This window comes from Zootoca vivipara, chromosome Z (genome assembly GCF_963506605.1).
Source record: "Zootoca vivipara chromosome Z, rZooViv1.1, whole genome shotgun sequence".
NCBI lineage: Eukaryota > Metazoa > Chordata > Lepidosauria > Squamata > Lacertidae > Zootoca > Zootoca vivipara.
In genome coordinates this window covers 7,597,614-7,621,327 of record NC_083294.1, presented here as the reverse complement: position 1 = coordinate 7,621,327, position 23,714 = coordinate 7,597,614, and the positions used below count along the sequence as shown (strand labels likewise).

The following is a 23,714-nucleotide window of genomic DNA, read 5'->3' as shown; positions in this document are numbered from 1 at the left end:
TTCTTTCCTCCACCCATCCTCCTCCTGCCTCCATCCATGGCTGCATTTATTTCCCAAGCCTATCTGAAGGGGAACGGCTGCAGCTCAGTGTTGCATGCAAAAGGCCCCAGGTTCAATCCCCAGTGGCATCTCCAAGTGACCCCTGTCTGAAAGTCCTAGAGAGCTGCTGCCAGTTGGTGTAGACAGTACTGAGCAAGATGGACCAATGCTCTGACCCAGCATAAGGCAGGTCCCCGTGTTCCTGTTTCTGTCTGAATTATGAGGACTAGAATCTTAGTTTATGGTTAGGAGGAAGACTGTAGCTCAATGGCTGGGCATCTCTTTGCACACAGACGATCCCAGGTTCAATCTCCCAACATCTCCAGGAAGGGCTGGGAACGCCCCGTCCCTGGAAGCCTTGGAGAGTCATGGCCAGTCATTATAGACAGTACTGAGCTAGATGGACCACTGATACAGTGAATATATGGCAGGTTCCTATTTTCCTAAGGAGATGGTGGTGCTGGATCTAGAGATGCAGGGTGGCGGTGGTGGTAGAGGAAGTGAAGCCTTTCCATAAGATCTCAAGCATGTGCGCATGTTGGCTGCAACATCTGGTGTCTCTGAATCCTCCTGGGTAGGAAATAGTATTTGTAACGGGGGCAGGAGAGAGTCATGGGCACATTCTGCGTAGCTCCTTGCCTTCCCCAAGGACGAGAGAAAATATGCTCTTGTGATGCACCAGGCATCCGGGATTCTTCTTCCACCAGTGTTGAAACAGCCCCTTTTGTTGTTGTTGTTCTTAATCCACCGTCCCTGTTGTTTCCTCCTCTCTCAGAGCCTTGCAAAGAAACCAAGGGCAAGACAGAGTTAAGACTACCCTTTCTCAAAGGAGAGAGAGAGAGCTCTCTGCCTGCTTCCCTTTCCTCCGTCCCTCTACGGTTTGTCCCTGCCAACTCCAGACTCGGAGGGTCATTAAAAGAATGCCAACTCTTGCTTTTTCTTTTTTCCTTTTACACCTATTCTTTCCATCTCCCATTTCAGAGTGGAGTGTGTGCCCAGGCTGTAATTCTTGTTGCTGAAACCTTAGTCCAGACCTTGCCAGATCTAACCACCTCTTGGCTTAACTCTTCTCATTCCACCCATATTTGAAAGCTGTCTACCCCGAAAGGTTTGTGGGGGTGGGGAGGAGAGACTGTGGAGAAGTGCTCCCAAGCTTCCAGCCTACCCCTTCCCCAGCAATGAATCACACACAGAGGAATCTTGGGAAGCTGCAACGCACCCCTTTCTCCAACCCCCTTACGGGGGTGTTGCTTGTGTTAAAAGATTTTCAGAAATCATGTGCTGACTGTGATTCATCCCCTGTCACATTATTTTTAGTCACTTTCTCTTCCCTCTCCTCCCCTCCCCCCCCCCCCCGTGCCAAAATGTGGCAATTTCCCTTTTGAAGACCTTCCTCCATCTTTGCCTTTCCAGACAGGATTCCTCTTTTGTGGATGTTACGTAAATTTCCAGAGCGCTGTGATTGTAACTCTGACACTGGCCCAGGCGCAGCCCAGCCGTGCCTGTTTAACTCTTCCTTCTTTTTAACCCTTCTCCCTTTCCCTCAGCTGGTTGGGCTTGTTAGGAAATGTAGGAAGCTGCCTTCTACAGAACTAGGCTATTGGTCCATCAAAATTATCATTGTTTGCACTGACCAGCAGTGACTCTTTAGGGTTCCAGACAGGACTCTCTCCCAACCCTGCTTGGAGACAGCAAGGATTGAACCTGGGACCCTCTCTTTACATGCCTATGATCTGAGCACCACAGCACTCTCCCCTCTTGTGATTCCCAGCAACTGGATCTCAGGGGGTCCAGTTTGCAAGGCTGTGTTATTGTTTTGTTTTATGGAGGATTTGTCTATATGGCATTGGGGCAGAGGGCTTTGTTTGCTCTTTCTGTCCTGTCAAGGAGGCTGGGGTAGCCTCTCCTACTGGATAGGATCATTTTGATTGACCCTGACTGCTGTAGGTTGCAGTTTTTCAACCTTGTTTCCGCAGGTGTTGGACTGCAGCTACCATCATCCCTGAGCGTTGAGCTAGGGATGATGGGAGTTGTAGTCCAACTCCATCATAGAATTGTAGAATTGGAAGGGTCCCTGAGGGCCATCTAGTCCAACCCACTGCAATGGAGGAATCTCAACTAAAGCATCTGTGACAGATGGCCATCCAACCTCTGCTCATATATTGGAAGGACTGGGGCAACCCAGTTAGATTGGCGGGGTACAAATTATAAAGTTGTTGTTGTTGTTTAAAAAAACCCAAGGAAGGAGTGTCCACCACTTCTCATAGGAGTCTCTTCCACTGTCAAACAGCTCTTAGTGTGGGAAAGTTCTTCCTGATGTTCTATTGGAATCTCCTTTCTTGTTACTTGAAGCTGTTGGTTCATGTACTAGCCTCCAGAGCAGGAGAAAACAAGCTTGCTCCATCTTCCATGGGACAATTCCATCAATTGTTGTTCATAAGGCTTGGTTTCCAGACCCTTGATTATCTTGCTTGTCCTCCTCTGCACACATTCCAGCTTGACAATGTCCTTAAACCGTGGTGCTCACAACTGGACACAGTATTCTAGGTGTGGTACTATTACTTCCCTTGACCAGGCTGGGGACAATGGGACTTGTAATCAAATGGCATATGGCAGGGGATGATGGGAGTTGTAATCCAACAACATCTGGGAACCCATGGTTGAAGAAGACTGCTCACTGCTCTAAGAGACACAGAGTTGACACATGCCTCCCTAAAAATAAAAGCACCTTCGCCTTTTCTCTTCCAGGTATTTCTGAGGACAACAAGGTGGAAGCTCCTGCTTTCACTGATGCCGTCCGCATGTACCGCCAGTCTAAGGACCAGTATGGCACATGGGACATGCTTTGTGGCAATGAAGCACAGGTGAGTCTTTGAGGGAGCAGCCCAGGAAATTAATTATTAGGTGTGCTTGACAAGCTGAGGTCATAAGAACATCGGAAGCAGCCTTATATTGAGTCAGAACAGTGGTCCTTCCTGCTCAGTATTGTCTACAGCACTTTGACTGGCAGATGCTCTCCACGATTTCAGACAGGAGTCTCTCCCAGCTCCACCTGAAGATTCACTGCCAGATAGTGCAGACAGTACTGGGTTAAATGAACCAACAATCTCGCCCAGTTTAAGCCAGCTTCCTTTGTTTCTACCTCCCAGTGTGTGATCAGTGGATGTTATTAACCCAACTATGTTTTATGGATTGGTTTTATTGTATCTTAGTCTCATTGTGAATTGTTTCAGGGCTTTTCATTGTGGGAAGCAATACAAGAAATTGAACCAACCTTTCCTTACCTTTATACCCAACCCAGGTCTTGAGCAACTTAGTGATGGAGGAACTTCTTCCTGAGCTGAAGAACATGATTGGGCCCCGCCTGAAGGGCAAAATCCAAGAGAGACACAGAGTTTGGATCCAGGTGAGTGTGCACTGAGGATGCACCAGGTCCCACTCTGTAATATGTAAACGTATGGAACTCTCTGCTGCAAGGTCCCACGTTCGATCCCTGGCATCACCAGGTAGGGTTGAGAGACACTCCCTGCTTCAAACTCTGGATAGCCACTATCAATCAGTGTAGACAATGCAGAGCTAGGTCAGTATTTGCTGACTTTGTATAAGGCAGCTTCCTATGTCCCAATGTTGCTCCAGGAATGTGGGAGCCTCTGGCTCTCTGAATGTTGTTGAACTACAACTCCCATCATCCCTGACTATTGGACTGGCTGGAGCATGCAAAAATTGGACCCCTGCCACATCTGGAACTCCACAGGTTCCCCAGCTCTGTCTCCCTACTTTCCTTATGAATGGGAAATAGGATTTCTCTGCCAGAAATTTCTCCATGCATTTGTGGGCCTGTCCATTTCCAGGCTGCATTCGGGAAAAAAAAACAAAAAAAAAAACCACGCATTTAGCTGCAAGATAATTATGGCCCAGAATGTCAAAAGACCTCGGGTGGGAAGAAAATACATATACTGTTTGAAAAACCAGGATAAATATTTCCTTGTGAGGCATTTTTAAAAATAGATTGGCAGAAAACTCCCTTTTAAACAAATACTCAGCTGCCGGTGGCTGCCTTCCAAACACTGCAGTATAATGAGGACATTCCCTCCAGCACACCGGAGCCCTGTGTGGAAGAGTAAAAAAAAGAAATAAGACCCCTTTCGCATGTACCTGCTCCAAATTTCTTAATAATTCCTTATTTATATGTAGGGTTGCAGGTGTGCCATGTGATTCTGTGCCGGGAGAAGCCCCAGGAATTTATAATCGGGCTCAGAATTAATCTTCCTGTACATCTCAGCATTCTTCATGTACCTGTCTATGTGTGTGTTGTGTGTCCGTGTGTGTCCAGTGCTTTTCTTCTAATAATAATAATAATAATAATAATTTTTATTTATACCCCGCCCTTCCCAGTCAAGACCGGGCTCAGGGCGGCTAACAACAAATAATATCAACACAAATATAAAAGAAACATTTCAGTTAAAACAACAGAATAATACAATGTTAAAATTCAATTTTAAAATTAAAAATCTACGAATAAGATAAAACCATTATAAATAAAACCTTAGGGGAGGGTAACCGTGGGGTCAGACTGCGTCAGTCCGAAGGCCAAACGAAACAGCTCTGTCTTGCAGGCCCTACGAAAAGATGACAAATCCCGCAGGGCCCTAGTCTCCTGGGACAGAGCGTTCCACCAGGTCGGGGCCAGTACTGAGAAGGCCCTGGTCCTGGTCGAGGCCAGCCTAGCCACCTTGTGACTCGGGATCTCCAATATGTTATTATTTGTGGACCGTAATGTCCTCTGTGGGTCATACCGGGAGAGGCGGTCCCGTAGGTACGAGGGTCCTAAGCCGCATAAGGCTTTAAAGGTCAAAACCAGCACCTTGAACCTGATCCTGTACTCCACCGGGAGCCAGTGCAGTTGGTAAAGCACTGGATGAATATGATCCCGCAGCCGGGACCCCGTAAGGAGCCTCGCCGCGGCATTCTGCACCCGCTGGAGTTTCTGGGTCAGTTTCAAGGGCAGCCCCGCGTAGAGCGAATTACAATAATCAAGCCTAGAGGTGACCATCGCATGGATCACTGTGGCTAGATCAGGTTGAGAGAGATAGGGGACCAACTGCTTAATGCGGCGGAGATGGAAAAATGCCACCTTGGCTGTGGTTGCAACCTGTGCCTCCATGGAAAGGGAGGCATCCAAGGTTACCCCCAAGCTCTTGACAGAAGGGGCTGACACTAATTGGGCCCCAGCGAAAGATGGAAGTTGGCCCCCCCGCCCCATGTCATCCCGACCCAGCCAGAGGACCTCTGTCTTCGAAGGATTTAGCTTCAGCCGACTCCCACGTAGCCATCCAGCAACAGCTTCCAGGCACTTGGTCAATATGTCCGGGGCCGAGGCAGGACGGTCATCCATCAACAGATAAATCTGGGTGTCATCAGCATATTGATGACAACCCAGCCCAAAACTCCGGACAATCTGGGCAAGGGGGCGCATGAAGATAATAAAAAGCATTGGGGAAAGGATTGCACCTTGCGGGACTCCACACACCAAGGAGTGCCGCAGTGACAACCCCCTCCCTAGCGCCACCCTCTGTCCCCGACCTGAGATAAAGGAACGCAGCCATTGTTGGACTGTACCCTGAATCCCCACGTCGGCAAGGCGGTGGTCTAAAAGCTCATAATCGACCATGTCGAAGGCGGCTGACAGATCTAGAAGAATCAGCAGCCCCGACCCGCCTTGATCCAGCTGTTTACGGAGGTCATCTGTTAGGGCGACCAGTGCTGTCTCGGTCCCGTGGCCGGGACGAAAGCCGGACTGGAATGGATCTAAAGCCAATGTTTCATCCAGAAACCTACCGAGCTGTTCGGCAACCGCTCTTTCAATTATCTTACCCAAGTATGGAAGATTTGAAACAGGGCGATAATTGGATAATTCTAGAAAAAAAGATGCCAGTACTGTGTACTCTTGAGTGTCTCCAGAAAAAAGCACTGTCTATATCTATATTCAAGTTTCTAGTCCTTATGAAAGTTTGTGTAAATGTCCTTGAAAGTGCAGCTAAAAAAATGCAACAGAGCAGCTGAGCAGGGCTTGTGGGCAGTGTTTGTTAACACTGAAATTTTAATTTATGGAATAGTCATAGATCACAGAATCAGAGTTGGAGGGGACTACGGGGGGTCTTGTTCAACTCTCTGCAATGCAGCCTTATTGTTAATAATAGCTGGCAAGGTTTTGGTTTTTTCCCCCTCCTCTCTCTTTTTGTTATGCACGCAAATAAAAATCCTTTCATAATGAGAGCGTGAGAGTTTAGGTGACATTTCAGGACCTGCTATTATGCCACTGTTTTTTTCCCTTTCATTCTAGCGGTGGGGGAAATATGCGTTGCTTTGCAGAAGGGATGTAGGACTTGTGGCCCTCAATATCTTGCTTGACTTCAGTCCCCATCATCCCTGGCCATTAGCCATGTTGGCTGGGGCAGATGAGAATTGGAGTCCAAGAGCAATGGATGGGCCACAGGTTTCTGCTCCTGTTCTAAGGAAAGGAGTATAAAACCATGCAAATGGTAGAGATTTGTGTGGCCTGGTCTGCTCCAATTAAGCGGCACAGAATTTAGATTCCTCGAGTGCACATTTTTTTATCTCAACTTTTAACAGCTTCTCATTTTATTTTTGCTTTTCCTTAAGAACAAATTGATATGATCAATAGAATGGGGCAGAGAAAGATCAGCAAGGGATCACAGCAATTTGTAGGGCAGTATCATACGCTTAAAGTAAATACTATTTGTACAAATTTAAAAAGAGGTAGTAGGTGTTCGGATGGGGGAGGGAAGGAGAAAGAAATGGGGGGGAATAGGTTCCCACAAAGCCTGGTGGGCTTTTGCAAACAATTCTAAATACAAATCCCAGAGTGAAAGTCTTTTAACTTTCTCTCTGTTTTTGGTTTTTTCCCATAGAACAAGTCATTCTAATCCCCCCCACCCCTGCGCATGTAGACGTGTTCTGTTGCGAGCTGCAGGGCATATCTTACCCTTGCTGCAATAAGCTTGATGTTTAATTATGTGTTGGAAGCTGCCCAGAGTGGCTGGGGCAACCCAGCTAGATGGTTGGAGGAGGAGGAGGAGTTGTCTCTCTTTCGGTGGCTCACTAAAGAAGGATGGACTCCCTGCCATCTTATCCCAAAAATACCCTTCCCCATCTTTTCCTAGGTCTCTGACGCTGTGTACAGGATGGTCTACGACCAGACAAAAGCCCAGTATGACGATGCTGTGGTTAAATGCGAGGTTGAGAAGCCTGGGATGACCAGCACCATCCGCACAGATATGGATCAGATCATCCAATCGAAGGAGCACCTGGCCAGCAAAATCCGAGGTAGGGGATGGAGAGAGACCCTTTGCTTTGTGGAAAGGGCCGTGGCTCAGGGCAGAGCCCCTGCTTCTCAGGCAGGAGGTCCAAAGTTCAATCCCCAATGGCATGTCCAGTAAGGGCTGGGAAAGACTCCAGTCTGAAACCCAGCAGGTGCCAGCCAGTGTAGGCAACACTGAATTAAATGGACCAACAGCCTGAGTCAGTGTATAGCAGCATCTTATGAAGGGAAGGGATGTAGCTTGGTTGTAGAACATTGGCTTTGCACGCAGAATGTCCTGGTTCAATCCCTGGCATCTCCAGGGGGGGTTGGAAGAGACCTCGTTTTGAAATCATGGAGTGCTGCTGCCAATTAGTGTAGACAATACTGAGGTAGAGGGACCAGCTGTCTGGTTTAGCCTGAGACATCTTCAAACTGTTAGACTAGTGGTTCTCAAAAGCTTTTGCTCTGGGCTACACTTTAAGAATATTTTTTTCCTTGTGTCACACAAGAGGTTGTTTTTTTCTTTTTCTTTTTGAGACATTGGAAAACACAATTAGGGTTGTCCTCATTGTCACTTGATGCTCTTGATCTCATTTTGAAAAGATACTTATCCATATTGTGCATATGAAAATAATATTTTTTGATACTGTACTACACAGTCGGAAACCATTTTAGCATGTCCAATTGGCACATGATCATCAACATACAGGTCCTTTTGATCCCGGAAGAGGGCAGAATGGTGGCAGGGGTGCTTAGGCATGCTCCGCTAACATGCGCAGTGGCCGGGGATGGATCCCCTGCACAAAGTAGTTGCTGCACTATACTAGGTAAAGGTAAAGGGACCCCTGACCATTAGTTCCAGTCGTGACCGACTCTGGGGTTGCGCGCTCATCTAGCATTATTGGCCGAGGGAGCCGGCGTATAGCTTCCAGGTCATGTGGCCAGCATGACAAAGCCACTTCTGGCGAACCAGAGCAGCACACGGAAACGTCGTTTACCTTCCCGCTGTAGCAGTTCCTATTTATCTACTTGCATTTTGACGTTGGCAGGAGCTGGGACCGAGCAACGGGAGCTCACCCCGTCACAGGGATTCGAACCGCTGACCTTCTGATCAGCAAGCCCTAGGCTCAGTGGTTTAACCCACAGCACCACCTGGGTCCCTGCTGCACTATACTACCCTGGAATATTTAAATGCTTCTTTGGTTGTCCTTGAATCTTCCCACCACACTTGCCACCCACTCCTGCCACACCAATGTGGAGCACGCTATACCCTTGGAGAACCACAGGTGGCAGCATCTCCTTGGTTAATGGTTTTAGAGCACCTATCCGTGGGTTTTCTGCAACATCAGGGATTGGGCTAGAATTCAGGGGTCAGTAAACTTTTTTCAGCAGGGAGCCAGTCCACTGTCCCTCAGACCATGTGGTGGGCCGGACTATATTTTTTTTTGGGGGGGGGGAAATGAACGAATTCCTATGCCCCACAAATAACCCATTCAACAAATAAAAGGACACATTCTACTCATGTAAAAACACTCTGATTCTGGATTTAGAAGGCTATTGGGCCCTATCCAGCCCCCGGGCCTTAGTTTGCCTACCCATGGGCTAAATGACTTTTAGATGCATTTTCCAACTCTGGTTGATATCTGTATGATCGATCGTACGGTGTTCGCTAGCTGCCTGTGCAGGTGTCCAGATCTGGGGTGCAAGGTTGTGGAGGCAGTTCTAACCTCCCTGATGCTTTTTCAACCAGCCACAGTCTTCTCCAAAGCAGAGGTCTGTGTTCGGAACCACGTCCAGCCTTACATCCCTTCCATCCTGGAGGCGCTTATGATCCCCACCAGCCAGGGCTTTGCCGAGGTGCGGGAAGTCTTCTTCAAGGAGGTGACCGACATGAATATGAACATCCTCAACGAAGGGGGAATGGAGAAAATGGGGGAGGTAAGCTAGAGGTCTTGGTGGCAAAAGAGGAAATTTAGGGTTGGGGCAAGCGATGTAGGGGAGGGCCTTCAGCATAAGGCTCCTCAGACTTCAGCAAAAGGACCTGGAAATTAGTTATTTTCTTTTTTACCCTAGCTTTAAGCCGTTAATTTGAAGGGTTTCAAGTACCTGTAGCCTGTTTTAGTCGGACAGTATCTGTAATAACTACAGTGGTAGCTCGGTTTAAGTACACAGTTGGTTCCGGAAGTCTGTACTTAACCTGAAGCGAACTTTCCCATTGAAAGTAAGGGAAAGTGGATTAATCCATTCCAGACGGGTCCACGGAGTACTCAACCTGAAGCGTACTTAACCTGAAGCGAACTTTCCCATTGAAAGTAAGGGAAAGTGGATTAATCCATTCCAGACGGGTCCGTGGAGTACTTAAACTGAAGCGTACTTAACCTGAAGCGAACTTTCCCATTGGAAGTAACGGAAAGTGGATTAATCCATTCCAGACGGGTCCGTGGAGTACTTAAACTGAAAGTACTCAAACCGAAGCGTACTTAAACCGAGGTATGACTGTATTTGAATAGATGTGGGATTCTTTTAAAGGTTGCATTTGCTATATTTGGTTTCATATAGTATTTGTAAGCCTCTTTGGGTTACTTTTTTGAGGAAAGCACTAATAAGTGGCTGTGGTAGTCAGAATAATACAAATCCTTCTATATACATAAAAATGTAAGGCTGTCATCATTGTTGCAGTATGGTAGGCAGGTGAGTGAGCAGCAGTGTGGGACGCAGGTGGCCCTGGTGAACTGTTTAATGGAGGTGGGGGGAGGCACTTCAGAGAGCAGTTTGCTAAACCACTCTCTGAAGCCCCTCACCCTCCTTTAAAAGGGGTGGGGCTTTCGGTGAGCTGGGAGAAGAGGTGAGAGGAGGGGAAGGGGAGTTTGGGCAAGCTGTGAGGGGATAGGCCAGGGGGTGGGTAAGGCGTAAAGGGAGGGGGTGGGTGGGGGAAAGGGGGTGGCAATGGGGTTAGTGTTGGTGAGCAGAGTAAGCAGGGACAGAAGCCTCTAGCAGCAGTAGTAATCAGTAGTAATAGTAGTAGTAGTAGTAATAATACATTTTTCCTTTCCCCGCTCCTCCAGTACATGGAGAACCTTTCCCAGCTGGCTTTCCACCCAGTCAAGATGCAGCCCTGCTATGAGAAGATGGACCAGTTGAAGCTGGAAGGGCTGCAGCAGAGGTTTGACGTCTCCAGCGCCTCTGTGTTTAAGCAGCGGGCCCAGATCCTGATGAGACAGGTAGGGACTACCTTGCCAGATTGGACATTGGACTAAAAGCCAGCCTCGTTGACGGTCTCTGGCAAGCTTGCAAACAGCTCTTTGGATCCCAGGATTCAAAGGGGAGGACATATTTATTTCACCCCAAGAGTCACATTCCAGAGGCTATGTGTTGGTGGTACCGTAGGTGGGACTGGCAATCAAAGTGGGTGGAGCAATGGATGTGACTCTTTGTAGAGTGAGACTACATTCGAGAACTCAATACGTATTTGCAGGCATGCAAAAATAGCATCACATTCCTGTTACTGTCTAGATTTGCATATGGTCAGGGGGGTGGTGTGCAACTTTTTAATCTTTCTACCCAGTGGGCCAGACTCGCATATACCCTAATGCAGGCACAGGCAAACCCGGCCCTCCAGATGTTTTGGGGACTACAACTCCCATGATCGCTAGCTAACAGGACCAGTGGTCAGGGATGATAGGAATTGTAGTCCCAAAACATCTGGAGGGCCAAGTTTGCCTATGCCTGCCCAATACTTTGTGGGCCAAATTTGGCTGGTGGGTGTGACTTCCCAGCAGTGAATCCCCTGACATCACAATGATTTATTGAGCCTCTTAGAAGACACCGCAGCTTACTTAAGAAGCAGGAAGAAACCACTGATATAATTGAGCCTCCCCCCCCCTTCATTTTAGAAGGCCAGCCTCTTGTTGCTCCTGGTGCTGGTGCTTTTGGTTCCCCCCCCCCCCAGCAAAGGAACAATTGTGAGCTCACTGAAAGCTCTTAATTGTTCCTTTGAAGCCATGTTGGTACCCACCCCATACTTGTTAATGAACTGGACTAACTGAGAATCATAAAATTGTAGAGTTGGAAGGAACCCCCAAGCGTCATCTAGTCCAACCCCCTGTAATGCAGGAATCACAGCTCAAGAATCCATGACAGATAGTCATCCAACCTCTGTTGAAAAACCTCTAATGGAGGGGAGTCCATTCCACTTTTGAACAGCTCTTACCATCAGAAAGTTCTTCCTACTGTTTAGTCGAAATCTTCTTTCCTCTGATTTGAATAATTTGGTTTGGGTCCTTCCCTCTGGAGCAGAAAACAAGATTGTTCCATCTCAGATTCTTCAACTTTTCAGTTCTTCATCATTTTCAGTAGGTTAAAGGTAAAGGGACCCCAGACCATTAGGTCCAGTCGTGACTGACTCTGGGGTTGCGGCACTCATCTTGTGTTATTGGCTGAGGGAGCTGGCGTACAGATTCCAGGTCATGTGGCCAGCATGACAAAGCCACTTCTGGCGAACCAGAGCAGCACACGGAAACGGCGTTTACCTTCCCGCTGGAGGGGTACCTATTTATCTACTTGCATTTTGATGTGCTTTCGAACTGCTAGGTTGGCAGGAGCTGGGACCAAGCAACAGGAGCTCACCCCGTTGTGGGGATTCGAACCGCCGACCTTCTGGTCTAGGCTCTGTGGTTTAACCCACAGCGCCACCCGCATCCCTTTTTCAGTAGGTTAGGTAAAGGTAAAGGGACCCCTGACCATTAGGTCCAGTCGTGACCAACTCTGGGGTTGCGTGCTCATCTCGCGTTATTGGCCGAGGGAACCGGCGTACAGCTTCCAGGTCATGTGGCCAGCATGACAAAGCCGCTTCTGGCGAACCAGAGCAGCACACAGAAACGCCGTTTACCTTCCCGCTGGAGCAGTACCTATTTATCTACTTGTGCTTTGACATGCTTTCGAACTGCTAGGTGGGCAGGAGCTGGGACCAAGCAAAAGGAGCTCACCCCGTTGTGGGGATTTGAACTGCCAACCTTCCGATCAGCAAGCCCTAGGCTCTGTGGTTTAGACCACAGCGCCACCCGTGTCCCAAAAAGAATATAGCAAAGGCCTAATATCAATAGGCAGGGAGTGTACAATAGGTGCCGCCACACTATAAGACTGATTTATTTGGAGTGTGGAACAAGTATTATGCAGCACCTATCGCAGGAGCAGGGACAGAGCAACGGGAGCTCAGCCCGTTGCAGGGATTCGAACCACCAACCTTCATTCCACGCAAAGTGGACCCATTAATGTCAAAACTGTGTAGGACTTGCAGTGGATGGAGCCCATTGTTCTGAATCTCCCCGCCCCCATTGAACCTTTTACCCCAATTGCCCCCAAAAGGGAGGGATTCACTCAGCTCCCACCCCCATCAGATGAATCAACCGAGTTGAGAAAGTAGCCCTTAGTACTATTGCCACCCAACTTCACTAGGTGTCCCAGAGCGTTGCCGTTTTTAAACAAGGAGAGCTAAACCTTTACTTAATTTAATCACAGGGCCTCCAGTGATGTTTGTGTGCTTCTTTGTTGTAAAAGCACCATTTGGGTTACTTTGCTGTTGAAGAAATTTTCAGCCTAGCGCAATAGGTCTTCTCTGTGACCCTGTTTGGGCAGGGAATTGCCACCACTGCCCTCTAGTGGCCAGGATGATTTGTACATGTTTTACAAGCCATACATTCTCTTTAAGTTTTTTGAAACAAAAAATAAATAAAAAAATTTCCTTCCAGTAGCACCTTAGAGACCTCTAAGGTGCTACTGGAAGGGGGGGGAATTATTTTTTGTTTTGGCTACATCAGATCAACACGGCTACCTACCTGTAACTAATAATATTTAAAGGTATCTGATGAAGTGTGCATGCACACGAAAGCTCATACCAAAATAAAAACTTAGTTGGTCTTTAAAGTGCTACTAAAAGAATTTTTTTATTTTGTTTCGACTCAGACCAACACGGCTAGCTACCTGTAATTAAGTTTTTTTGTTTATGTGCAGTTTGGTTTCTCTTTCTTCCATCTAATAATTCAAATCAAAAACAACAATGTCATCCAAATGAACTTAGGCATGCTATAAAATTACACAATTGAAAGGTTTAAGAGCATGATTGTGACGCTTATTTTAATTTCAGAAGGGTTTTTTTTGTTTTTTTGCGGCTAAGCTATCAAATCCTACCACCTGTAGAATGTCATAGTGCTTCTCCATCAAGTGTTAATGACACTTCAGCAAGGAGGTCTGTAGAGGCAGAGCCCCAAGCAAACCAGGGTTTAAAACTGTTATTCCAAAGCCAGCGGTCTTCTAAGCAACATGATTCAGTGTTTTATATCTTTTAAATAAACGGTTACTTGTTGTTTTTGGGTGTTGCAGCAAATGGACGATACCGTCTACACCTTTGAGACGCTCCTTCACCAGGAGGTGGGGAAATCGCCAGACAAAGATGAGCTCTGCAAAACCATTCAGCGTATCCTGGAGCGGGTGCTTAAGGTGAGCCTGCCTGCCAAGCTTTGGGTCCATTTGCACCAGATCAGACCTGCCAGGCTGGCTTCTGGAAGAAGCAAATAGAATCATAGAAATGTAGTTCGAAGGGTCCTCAAGGGGCCATCTAGTCCAACCCCCTGCAATGCATGAATATTTTGCCCAATGTGGGACTTGAACCCACAACCCTGAAATTAAGTGTCTCATTGTCTGCTGACTGAGCTGTCCTGGTTGAGAACTGTTGGTAGCCTATCAAGCCACAGTCAGGAATGGGGAAAAAATGTTTTCTTTCCTTTTTACATACATTCTTATTTTGTTCATTAAGTTTTTTATGACATTTAACAACATTGTACACACAAGTAATAAAATATCACACCCTAACCCAAGAAGATGGTGTTCAGGGGATGCATGCAGAATAGCATCCAAATAGCATAGTAAGTTCCTATCCCAGTCAACCATTTGTACATACGGAGATAAACAGTGTATTTTTTAAAATTTCATTACATTTTATTTATCACTTATTTATCCCACCTTTCCTCCAAGAGTTCAAGGTGGTATACATAGTTCTCCTCCCCATTTTATCCTCACAACAAGGTCACCCACTGAGCTCCATGGTTGTGTAGGAATTTAAACCCTGATCCTCCATGTCCTAGTCTGACACTCTTAACTACCTCGTCTCACTAGCAAAAGTTTTCTAAAGTTATAAAATACCTCTTGTTTTCGCTGTGGGTTAAACCACAGAGCCTAGGGCTTGCCGATCAGAAGGTCGGTGGTTCCCACGATGGGGTGAGCTCCCTTTGCTCGGTCCCAGCTCCTGCCAACCTAGCAGTTCGAAAGCACGAAGTACAAGTAGATAAATAGGTACCACTCCGGCGGGAATGTAAACAGCATTTCCGTGCGCTGCTCTGGTTCTCCAGAAGAGGCTTACTTATGCTGGCCACATGACCTGGAAGCTCCCTCTGCCAATAACGCAAGATGAGTGCTGCAGCCCCAGAGTCGTCCGCTACTGGACCTAACGGTCAGGGGTCCCTTTAGCTTTTACAACAAATCTGTGCCAATGAAAGATTCTCTGTGCTTCATGCCTCATGTCAATTTTATTTTATTATTCAATTTCCCCACAAGTGCTATTTGCCATACATCATTGTACCGATTTGTCGGAGAAACACCCTTTTAAGTATTTTGCTATTACAAGCCTGACCACTAGTAGAGAAGCACTTGCTAGAGTCTAGACCAGGCATCCCCAAACTGCGGCCCTCCAGATGTTTTGGCCTACAACTGCCACGATCCCTAGCTAAGAGGACCAGTGATCAGGGATGGTGGGAATTGTAGTCCAAAACATCTGGAGGGCTGAAGTTTGGGGATGCCTGGTCCAGACATTACAGCTGTAAGTGAATATCACTTGTCATGAAAAGATTGGGAAGCACCACCTCTGGAAATTTAGAGGCATTTTGTCCAGTAATGGCTTTTATTTTGGACAAATACTACCTCCCAGAACCAAGCCAATTTCCCACGCACCCACTGCATGTGTTATTCCACAGCCTCTCCAACAGTTTAGTGAGTAGGAGGTGCTAATATGAAATATCCGTAGAGGCGGCAGGTGCCATTTTTGCACTATTTCAAGTGCTGCCTCTTTCGTCAAGACAGATTTAAAAGGAAAGCTGGCTGTTGCCTTCCAACACCTGCCTGAAACCATCTGCTGTACCCATTTGGTTACATGTTGTGGAAATGTTTTCACCCCAAGGAAGGCATTCCTTCTGGGCAACTTTGTAGGAGGGCAGAGCCAGTGGAGGGCAGAGCCAGAGGGAAAAAGTGGACAGGGCAATGGATTCAAACTTTCACTTTGCACAGCAGGCTAGTTTCTACATTCACCCCTCTCTACCTGCCACCCAGACAAGCAAGAGGCATGGTAAGAGTTTGATGACACATTGCAGCCAGGCAGAGACCCTCAAGGAAGGGGGCAAGCAGGGGCAGTAAAGGGGTTGGTCTGGGAGAGGGGGGTGGCTGAGTTGTTATGGCTCCCCTAGGCCCAGATAGCAAGGCTTGGTAGGTTGTACCTCTAGGTCTGAGGTTAGGCAGACCACTCTTCTCTGACATGGTTTAAGTCCCTTCCCTCTGTCTCATCTCCTGGTCTGTGGTATGGCTCTCTGCCCCTTCTTTTCTCTCCTCCCTGCAGAAATACGACTATGACAGCAGCACTGTAAGGAAGAAGTTCTTCCGGGAGGCCCTGCTCCAGATCACCATTCCCTTCCTGCTGAAGAAGCTGGCCCCCACTTGCAAAGGGGTAAGCACAAGCCCCCAACAGGAAGAGGGACAAGCATACACATGCACATACAAGGGCAAGCAAAGCCTCACTTCTAGAAGGAGTGTGCTAGCATCATGGCCGGGAGGAAGAACCTCTGGCATGTGGGCCTCATTCGGCCTACCATGTCTCCTCAATTGGCCCACGAGATAATTTGGGCCACGCCATGCCTTCCTGTTCTGCACTTGACATCCTAGATGATGCCAGGGTGTGGCAGACAATGATCTTGCTTAGCTTAAAGGGCAGTTTGCCATCATAGCTGATCAGAGCATCTGCAAAGCTCTCCACAATACCTGACAATCTGCTGATAACCAATTCTTACTAGTAAAAAAAGGGGGGGGAATAAGCATGTATTCAAAACATTTGAAAATAATAAAATCAGCAATAAGCTACAGCCATATTAAAATAAACAGCAGCTTCCACATGTCATGAATAAGTTTGCCCAAAGGAAAGTACATTCAGCAGGCTCTGAAAAGACTACAGTGGAACCTCGGTTTATGAACACCTCGGTTTACGAATTTTCGGTTTACGAACGCTGCGGACCCATCTGGAACGGATTAATTCACTTTCCATTACTTTCAATGGGAAAGTTCGCTTCAGTTTATGAACACTTCAGTTTATGAACAGACTTCCAGAACCAGTTACACCCATGCTTCGGGTTAAGTATGCTTCAGGTTGAGTACTCCGCGGACCCGTCTGGAACGGATTAATCCACTTTCCATTAATTTCAATGGGAAAGTTCGCTTCAGTTTATGAACGCTTCAGTTTATGAACAGACTTCCGGAACCAATTGTGTTCATAAACCGAGGTACCACTATACTGTGAAGGAGCCTACCAGATGTTAAAAGGCAGGGAGTTCCAAAGTGTGGGTGCTGCTGCACTAAAAGATCAATTTTTTACAAGTGCAGGATATTAGCGTCACACAGACTACAGGCTGAGGCAGAGTGGGTGCTTATGGGATAATGTGATCCTGCAAGTAAGTGCTAGTGGAGCAGCCTCCACCAGGCAGCAACTCTCACCATCCCTAACTGGGGCTGGTGGGATTGGAGTTCAGCAACATCTGGAGAAGCCACTGGTTTCCTTTTGCTGGTTGTTGTGTAAATGTTTTGCACAAATTTTTAAAACAACAACAACAGGAAACCAACTCTTGTCTATAAGGTTCTTCAGGTTGCACTTTGCTTGGGCAATTTTGTCCGGCAGAAAAACTTTCGTAATTTTTTTAAGCAAATATACTACAGAAAGAAGGAAAGAAGGAAAGAAGGAAAGAAGGAAGGAAGGAAGGAAGGAAGGAAGGAAGGAAGGAAGGAAGGAAGGAAGGAAGGAAGGAAAGAAAGAAAGAAAGAAAGAAAGAAAGAAAGAAAGAAAGAAAGAAAGAAAGAAAGAAAGAAAGAAAATTAATTAAAATAATGGTTCGGGCTACTGTTATTAGAGAGTCTCTTTCCCAGTCAATTCTGTTCTTCACTTCGTTTTGTTGAGTGTGGGTCTTCCTCCCCCACCCATTCCTTGTTTTTCCCTTTTTCTGTTGTTCATTCCCGATACTTTTCTTTCTTTCTCCCATGGCAGGACCTCTCAAGATTCCAGGAACTGATTTTTGAGGATTTTGCCCGTTTCATCCTGGTGGAGAACACCTACGAAGAGGTGGTATTGCAATCTGTCATGAAAGACATCATGATGGGTAAGGTCGAGGAGCGAATGCCCTCCTCATGGGGGATGTTACTATTCTATTGAAGTGGTCGCTGACTGTTTTTGGGCCATTTGGAGTTGTGGGAGGGGACCATGGGTGCCAGTCAGAGAATAGCCACCATGGGGAGGGTCTGGCTTCACACCAAATGATGCAGGTACTCCCCCATCACCCACCACATCACTGGGAGGAAAGATTTCTATCCGAGACACCACTGTGCTACAATTCCTAGTGTGGTTTAACAGTATATTGTTATTCCCAGGGAACCCCTAGGAACTGTAGATCTACGGTATGAGGGGAATAGGGGGCCTCTTAACAATTCTCAGCACCATCAACAAACTACAGCCCTCATAATTCTTTGGAGGGAAGATATGACTGCTTAAAGTGGTATCATTGCACAATGCCTGGTGTGAATGTAGCCTTATGCATTGTCCTATTACATGCTCCTTTCTTTTCTTTTTTTAAATATATTTATTAAGAATTTTCTGAAACAACAAGGCATACACACCCACACAACAGAGAGAAAAAAGAAAAAGAAAAAAACAATATAAAAACAAAAGCAAAATACAAAAAAATACCACAATACAAAAATTACAAAAAGAAAACAAAAATTCTAACTTATAAAACTTATCTCCAATCTAATGATTTCCTCGTTCCCTCCCCTTCTGCGATTCTTTACATCACTTCTGTAGTAAAGTCTAAATCTTATATAAATTCTACTTATTACTTAATATTCCCTTATTTTCTATCTTTTACATCTTATCCTTTTATATTCTATGTAAATCTTACTTCTCAATAAAATTAAAAATAAAATCCTTATTTCTAACTGTACTTATCCCTTGCCGTTATATTATCTACAACCTTTAATTTTTCTCCCTCACTTCCCTTATTTCTAATCTACTATACACTTATTCTTTAAATAAATTTTGAATTTCTTCCAATCTTCTTCCGTTGCTTCTTCACTCCGGTCCCGGAGTCTCCCGGTCAACTCAGACAGTTCCATATATTCTATCAACTTCTTCTGCCAATCATCCACTGTTGGTAATTCTTCCTTCTTCCAATTCTTTGCAAGTAGAATTCTTGCAGCTGTTGTGGCATATAAAAAGAAAGTAACATCCTTCCTAGGTATTTCATATCCCGTTATCCCAAGTAAGAAGGCCTCTGGTTTTTTAGCAAAGGTGTTTTTCAACACTTTTTTCAATTCATTATAAATCTTTTCCCAGAAGTCTCTCACTTGGGGGCACGTCCACCACATGTGGAAGAAAGTTCCTTCTTGCCTTTTACATTTCCAACATTTATTATCTTGTTTATGATAAATCTTTGCAAGCTTTACCGGGGTCAGATACCATCTATACGTCATTTTCATCCAATTTTCTTTTAAAACTGAACACGTGGTAAATCTCATATTATACTTCCATAACCTTTCCCAATCTTCCACCATAATATTATGTCCTACATCATTTGCCCATTTAATCATTACACATTTTGTTTGCTCATCTTTTCTATGCCATTCCAGTAATAAATTATACATTTTTGATAAATTCTTACTTTTTGAATCTAACAATTCCGTTTCCAATTTAGACTTTTTCATTTGAAAACCAACTTTTTTATCCATTTTATACATTTCATTGATTTGATGGTATTGTAACCAATCATTTACCTTACTCTTACATGCTCCTTTCCACCTTTCAGCTGTCAAGGAGGCAGCAGTGCAGCGGAAGCACAACCTGTACCGCGATAGCATCGTGATGCACAACAGTGACCCCAACCTCCACTTGCTTGGTGAGGAGACACCCATCAACTGGGAGGAGGAGTTCGGCAAGCAGTCGGACTCAGACCCACCAGATGAGAAGCAGCGCCGGGCCAAGCAAGTCGTTTCAGTCATCCACGTTGACGAAGAGGCCCTGCCCTACGAGGTCACTTCCCTGGAGGGGTCCCCAGGTGCAGCTGAGCTGGAGCTCGAGGGGGCGGACCGCAGTCCTTCTCCTCCTGTGCAGGGGTCCCCTGACAGCGTGAAGGACCTTCGTACGATGCTGGTGAAGGAGTTCTGCGTCAATGCTCCACTTGAGAAGGCTGAGGCCCAGCTGGGCAATGGCACCATTTCCCAGAGGAGCGAAGTAGACCCCAAACACAGGGAGGGGAAGGAGGAGGAGGCCACCACCGGGGAGACAGGCAAGCACACGCTAAAACATTCCGCTGAGTGCCAGGGGGAGGCGCAGGAGGATACGGACTCCATGCCCACTTCTCCTGCCCAATCGCCTTCCCTGGCTGCCGACGGAGGGTCCTGTGTGGGCTGCCTTGAGTCTAGCGATAAGGAGACAGGGGAGGAGACGGGGGTACAAGTGGTGGTGAGCCCAGTTTGTGAGACGAGCATGGAATCCTCTGTGGAGAACAGCCATGGGGCTACAGAAGGCAGCGAAGGGGTGCAGACTCAGTTCTAGGACAGCCGCCCCACCTCTTATGCAAGAGGGTTCCTCTCTTGGCTGTGTCAATGCCAAAGGCAGACTGGAATTGGGGGACCCTGTGGGGGGCGGTGTGGGGGGGAGGAAGGCAGGGTGAGGGGAGAGCAAAGCACCTAAAGTTGATTCTTTGGCCTCCTTAATTTGCATGTGCTCAGTCCATCCAGAGAAGTATTGGGGGGGCACAGGGAATGGGATGGAGGAGCCCCAGAAATAGTATCAGTTCTTCTAGTTCTTGGGACTATGCTGACCTTTCTGAGCTTCTGTAAACCTAGAATTAGGTTGGCTTCCTCACTTTCCTTTCCTTTCCTTTGCACCTTTCGTTCACAATTGGCTCGTCAGGGGTCTCCTTCCCCCATTCCAATTCTACTGAAAAGACACTTTACCTTGGATGCCAATGAATGTTTGGGGTACAGGAACAGAGTGACAGCTGCTTCCCTTCTCCTTGCCCTCCACTATAAAGAAAATGCTTTTCTGCATTTCTTCCAACCCACCTTCATTCTCTTGGAACTTGGTTGTCTTTTAATCCAGTCTCGTTGCCCCACTGATCATTATATATTTTTTTAAGGGTAGTTATCTTCTTTTAACTGTTTCACAAGTAAGAAAATCTCATCACCTGTGCATCTCCAGCTCTTTTCCCCAGGGCTGACAGCCATGTCCTAGTATAGTTCTGCAACCTCCATCACTTGGAGAGATTTGAGGATCTGGGTAGGAATATTAGCTGCAGGGCCTAGTAGGTAGAGCCAGCGAGTCCCTTTTCGCTAGAGAATGACGATGCAGATGAAGGTTAGAGAAACCGGATGTTAAGGCCGAACGAGGGAAGTGTGTAGCAGAAAGCAGTGAACATATGTGGATGAGGGCAAAGCTGCAGAGTAAGTTTTCTTCCCTGCCCAGGGAGGGGGTCAAGTAACATACATATTGTAGGTCTACCACCAATGCAAGAAACTGGGTAGATGTGTTAGTGGTGATGGCTTGTATCCAATACTCATCCTACTCGGAGTAGGCCTCTCTCTGCGCCCAATTTATAGGCAAGGAAAATGATAAGGGAACTTGCCCGCTTTGTTTTAGAACACTTTCTTCATTGGTGGTGCTGGGTGGTTGGGGAATGCAGACTGGATGCCATAGCAATGGGTTGCCCCATTGAAAGTGTGCATACGTGCGTGCACTATTGGATTTACAAAAAATATCCACTTTTCTTTTTACCCCTGGTAGGTAAAAAGAATGTGGTTATTGCCTCCTGGAGCTTCTAGGGATTGTGCCGAAACTTAGTCCTTGCTTGGAGGCAGACCCACTGAAATTAATAGACGGAAAAGGGTGGGGTATAAAGCCTGGTACAGATGAAACTGAGAGGAGATATGATAGACATCTTCAAATGCCTAAAGGGCTGCCACATGGAGGATGGAGCAAGCTTGTTTTCTCCAGATCCAGAGGACCCAAACCAACATCAGGAAGAACTTTCTGTTGGAAAGAGCTGTGTGACAGTAGGAGTGTCTCCTTCCACATGATGGTGGACTCTCCTTCCTTGGAGGTTTTAAAGCAGAGGTTGGATGGTCATTGGTCATGGATGCACTAGCTGAGATTCCTGCATTGCAGGGGGTTGGACTAGATGACCCTTGGGGTGCCTTCCAACTCTACAGTTCTACAATTCTGTGAAATCAATGTATAATATTAATAATATGGTGAACTTGGGCACATGTCAGTGAGTCTGCTCTGAGTAGGGTAGCTTTGGATGCACCGCTGGGTGTTCCTGTTACCTGAGAGTTAACTCACTCATTTCTCAGCATCTCAGGCTCTAGTTTATGAGGCAAATCAAATTTGAGGAGCTTCAGTCATCCCAGAAAGTGTAGGGCGGTCAATCCTTAGCCATGGAACAGCACTACCTCAGGACGGCTGTTCTAGATAATATCCAGGTGTTGTATATTTGAGAGGCAAGGTTTTTTTTTCCACCAGTCCACTCTTCTTTCCCTCTTCCTCTGTGCCTCCAAATAATTGTTTATCTTTAAGGCTATTTTGAGGGACGCGGGTAGCGCTGTGGGTTAAACCACTGAGCCTAGGGCTTGCTGATCAGAAGGTCGGCGGTTTGAATCCTCGCGACGGTGTGAGCTCCCGTTGCTCGGTCCCTGCTCCTGCCAACCTGTCAGTTTGAAAGCACGTCAAAGTGCTAGTAGATAAATAGGTACCACTACAGCGGGAATGTAAATGGCATTTCCATGTGCTGCTCTGGTTCGCCAGAAGCGGCTTTGTCATGCTGGCCACATGACCTGGAAGCTGTACACTGGCTCCCTCGACCAATAACGTGAGATGAGCGCCGCAACCCCAGAGTCGGTCATGACTGGACCTAATGGTCAGGGGTCCCTTTACCCTTTTAAGGCTACGTGTTTGGAACCACAGGTTGGAAAGTTGATGTGTATAGTTGCCCTAATGGGAAGGAGCTGATCTCTAGAAACCTAAGTGGACACAATGCTTCTCTGTCTTGGACCTCTGCATGTTGTTGTGCTACAGCTGCCATCATCCCTGAATGTTGGCTAAGCCTACTGGAGATGATGGGAGTTGTGGTCCAACAGCATCTGGGAAATCCAAAGTTCTAACACTGAATGGGCCCACTGAATGGCAGAACCTGTGGCCCTCCCACCATCCAACTGGTTGATGGGAACTGCAATCAACACCTGGAGGCCTTCCGGTTCCTCATCCCTGTCACGTTTCCTCTTCCCCAATGGCCAAGCTATTGCTTTTGGCTATCAAACATGCTTTTATAGGCGCAGGAGGGCAGGGAAGCAAATGGACATGGGTACATTTGTATGTGTTTTAGTTAAGGGGGTGACAGAATGACATTTTAGAATGAAAACAGTGAAGGCCAATGGGGCAGCTGGCTTCCATTAAAGTTAGAGGGAGTGGGTAGGGTGCAAGCCCACCAAAGGCTGTGCAGAACTATTGTACACTTTTCCAAAGGGCTATGGGAAGGCTGTGAATGACCATGATCCAAGCCTTGCATGTAAACGCACATCTGCACGCACGCACACACACACACACCTTTCTGCAGTTGTGGCACCATGCCAGTTTCAAAGTGCTTGTTCATTATTGCCTTAATGTCTCTCTAAGAATGTTTTTCTCTTTTTTTGGAGGGGGGGATGGAGACCTATTTAGCTATTCATCTTCACTTTCTCTCTCTGCTCTTCTTAAAACAAAAAGTGCCTTAATCTTGGGAACTAAAGCCTGCCTTCTTTTTACCTTTTTTTCCTTCCAGTATACTTTATTGCAAAACTTATACCAAATGTTTAAGAGGGGGGGAAATGTGGCTTATATATTATTAATAAAATCTAGATTTATTTAAGATCAGTACAGCCTGCCTCCTCCTTCCCATTTCTTGGGCTCTTGACAAAAAATACGCTTGGAAACAATTTTGTGTGCTTGACAGATAAGACACAA

At 46.5% G+C, this 23,714-nt stretch overlaps 1 protein-coding gene across 1 annotated transcript in view; it reads left to right on the top strand.

The window, feature by feature from the left end:
• The window catches only part of NIBAN2 (niban apoptosis regulator 2), a 95,104-nt gene extending 71,847 nt beyond the window's left edge, over positions 1-23,257 (top strand). The window contains exons 6-14 of the mRNA XM_060270145.1: positions 2,788-2,903; positions 3,341-3,445; positions 7,224-7,386; positions 9,114-9,301; positions 10,429-10,584; positions 13,742-13,858; positions 16,023-16,130; positions 17,712-17,823; positions 19,522-23,257. Of these exons, the coding sequence (XP_060126128.1) occupies positions 2,788-2,903; positions 3,341-3,445; positions 7,224-7,386; positions 9,114-9,301; positions 10,429-10,584; positions 13,742-13,858; positions 16,023-16,130; positions 17,712-17,823; positions 19,522-20,270 (1,814 nt within the window). The 3' untranslated portion in view covers positions 20,271-23,257. The remainder of the gene's footprint in view (positions 1-2,787; positions 2,904-3,340; positions 3,446-7,223; positions 7,387-9,113; positions 9,302-10,428; positions 10,585-13,741; positions 13,859-16,022; positions 16,131-17,711; positions 17,824-19,521) is intronic.
• The last annotated feature ends 457 nt before the right edge of the window (positions 23,258-23,714 follow it).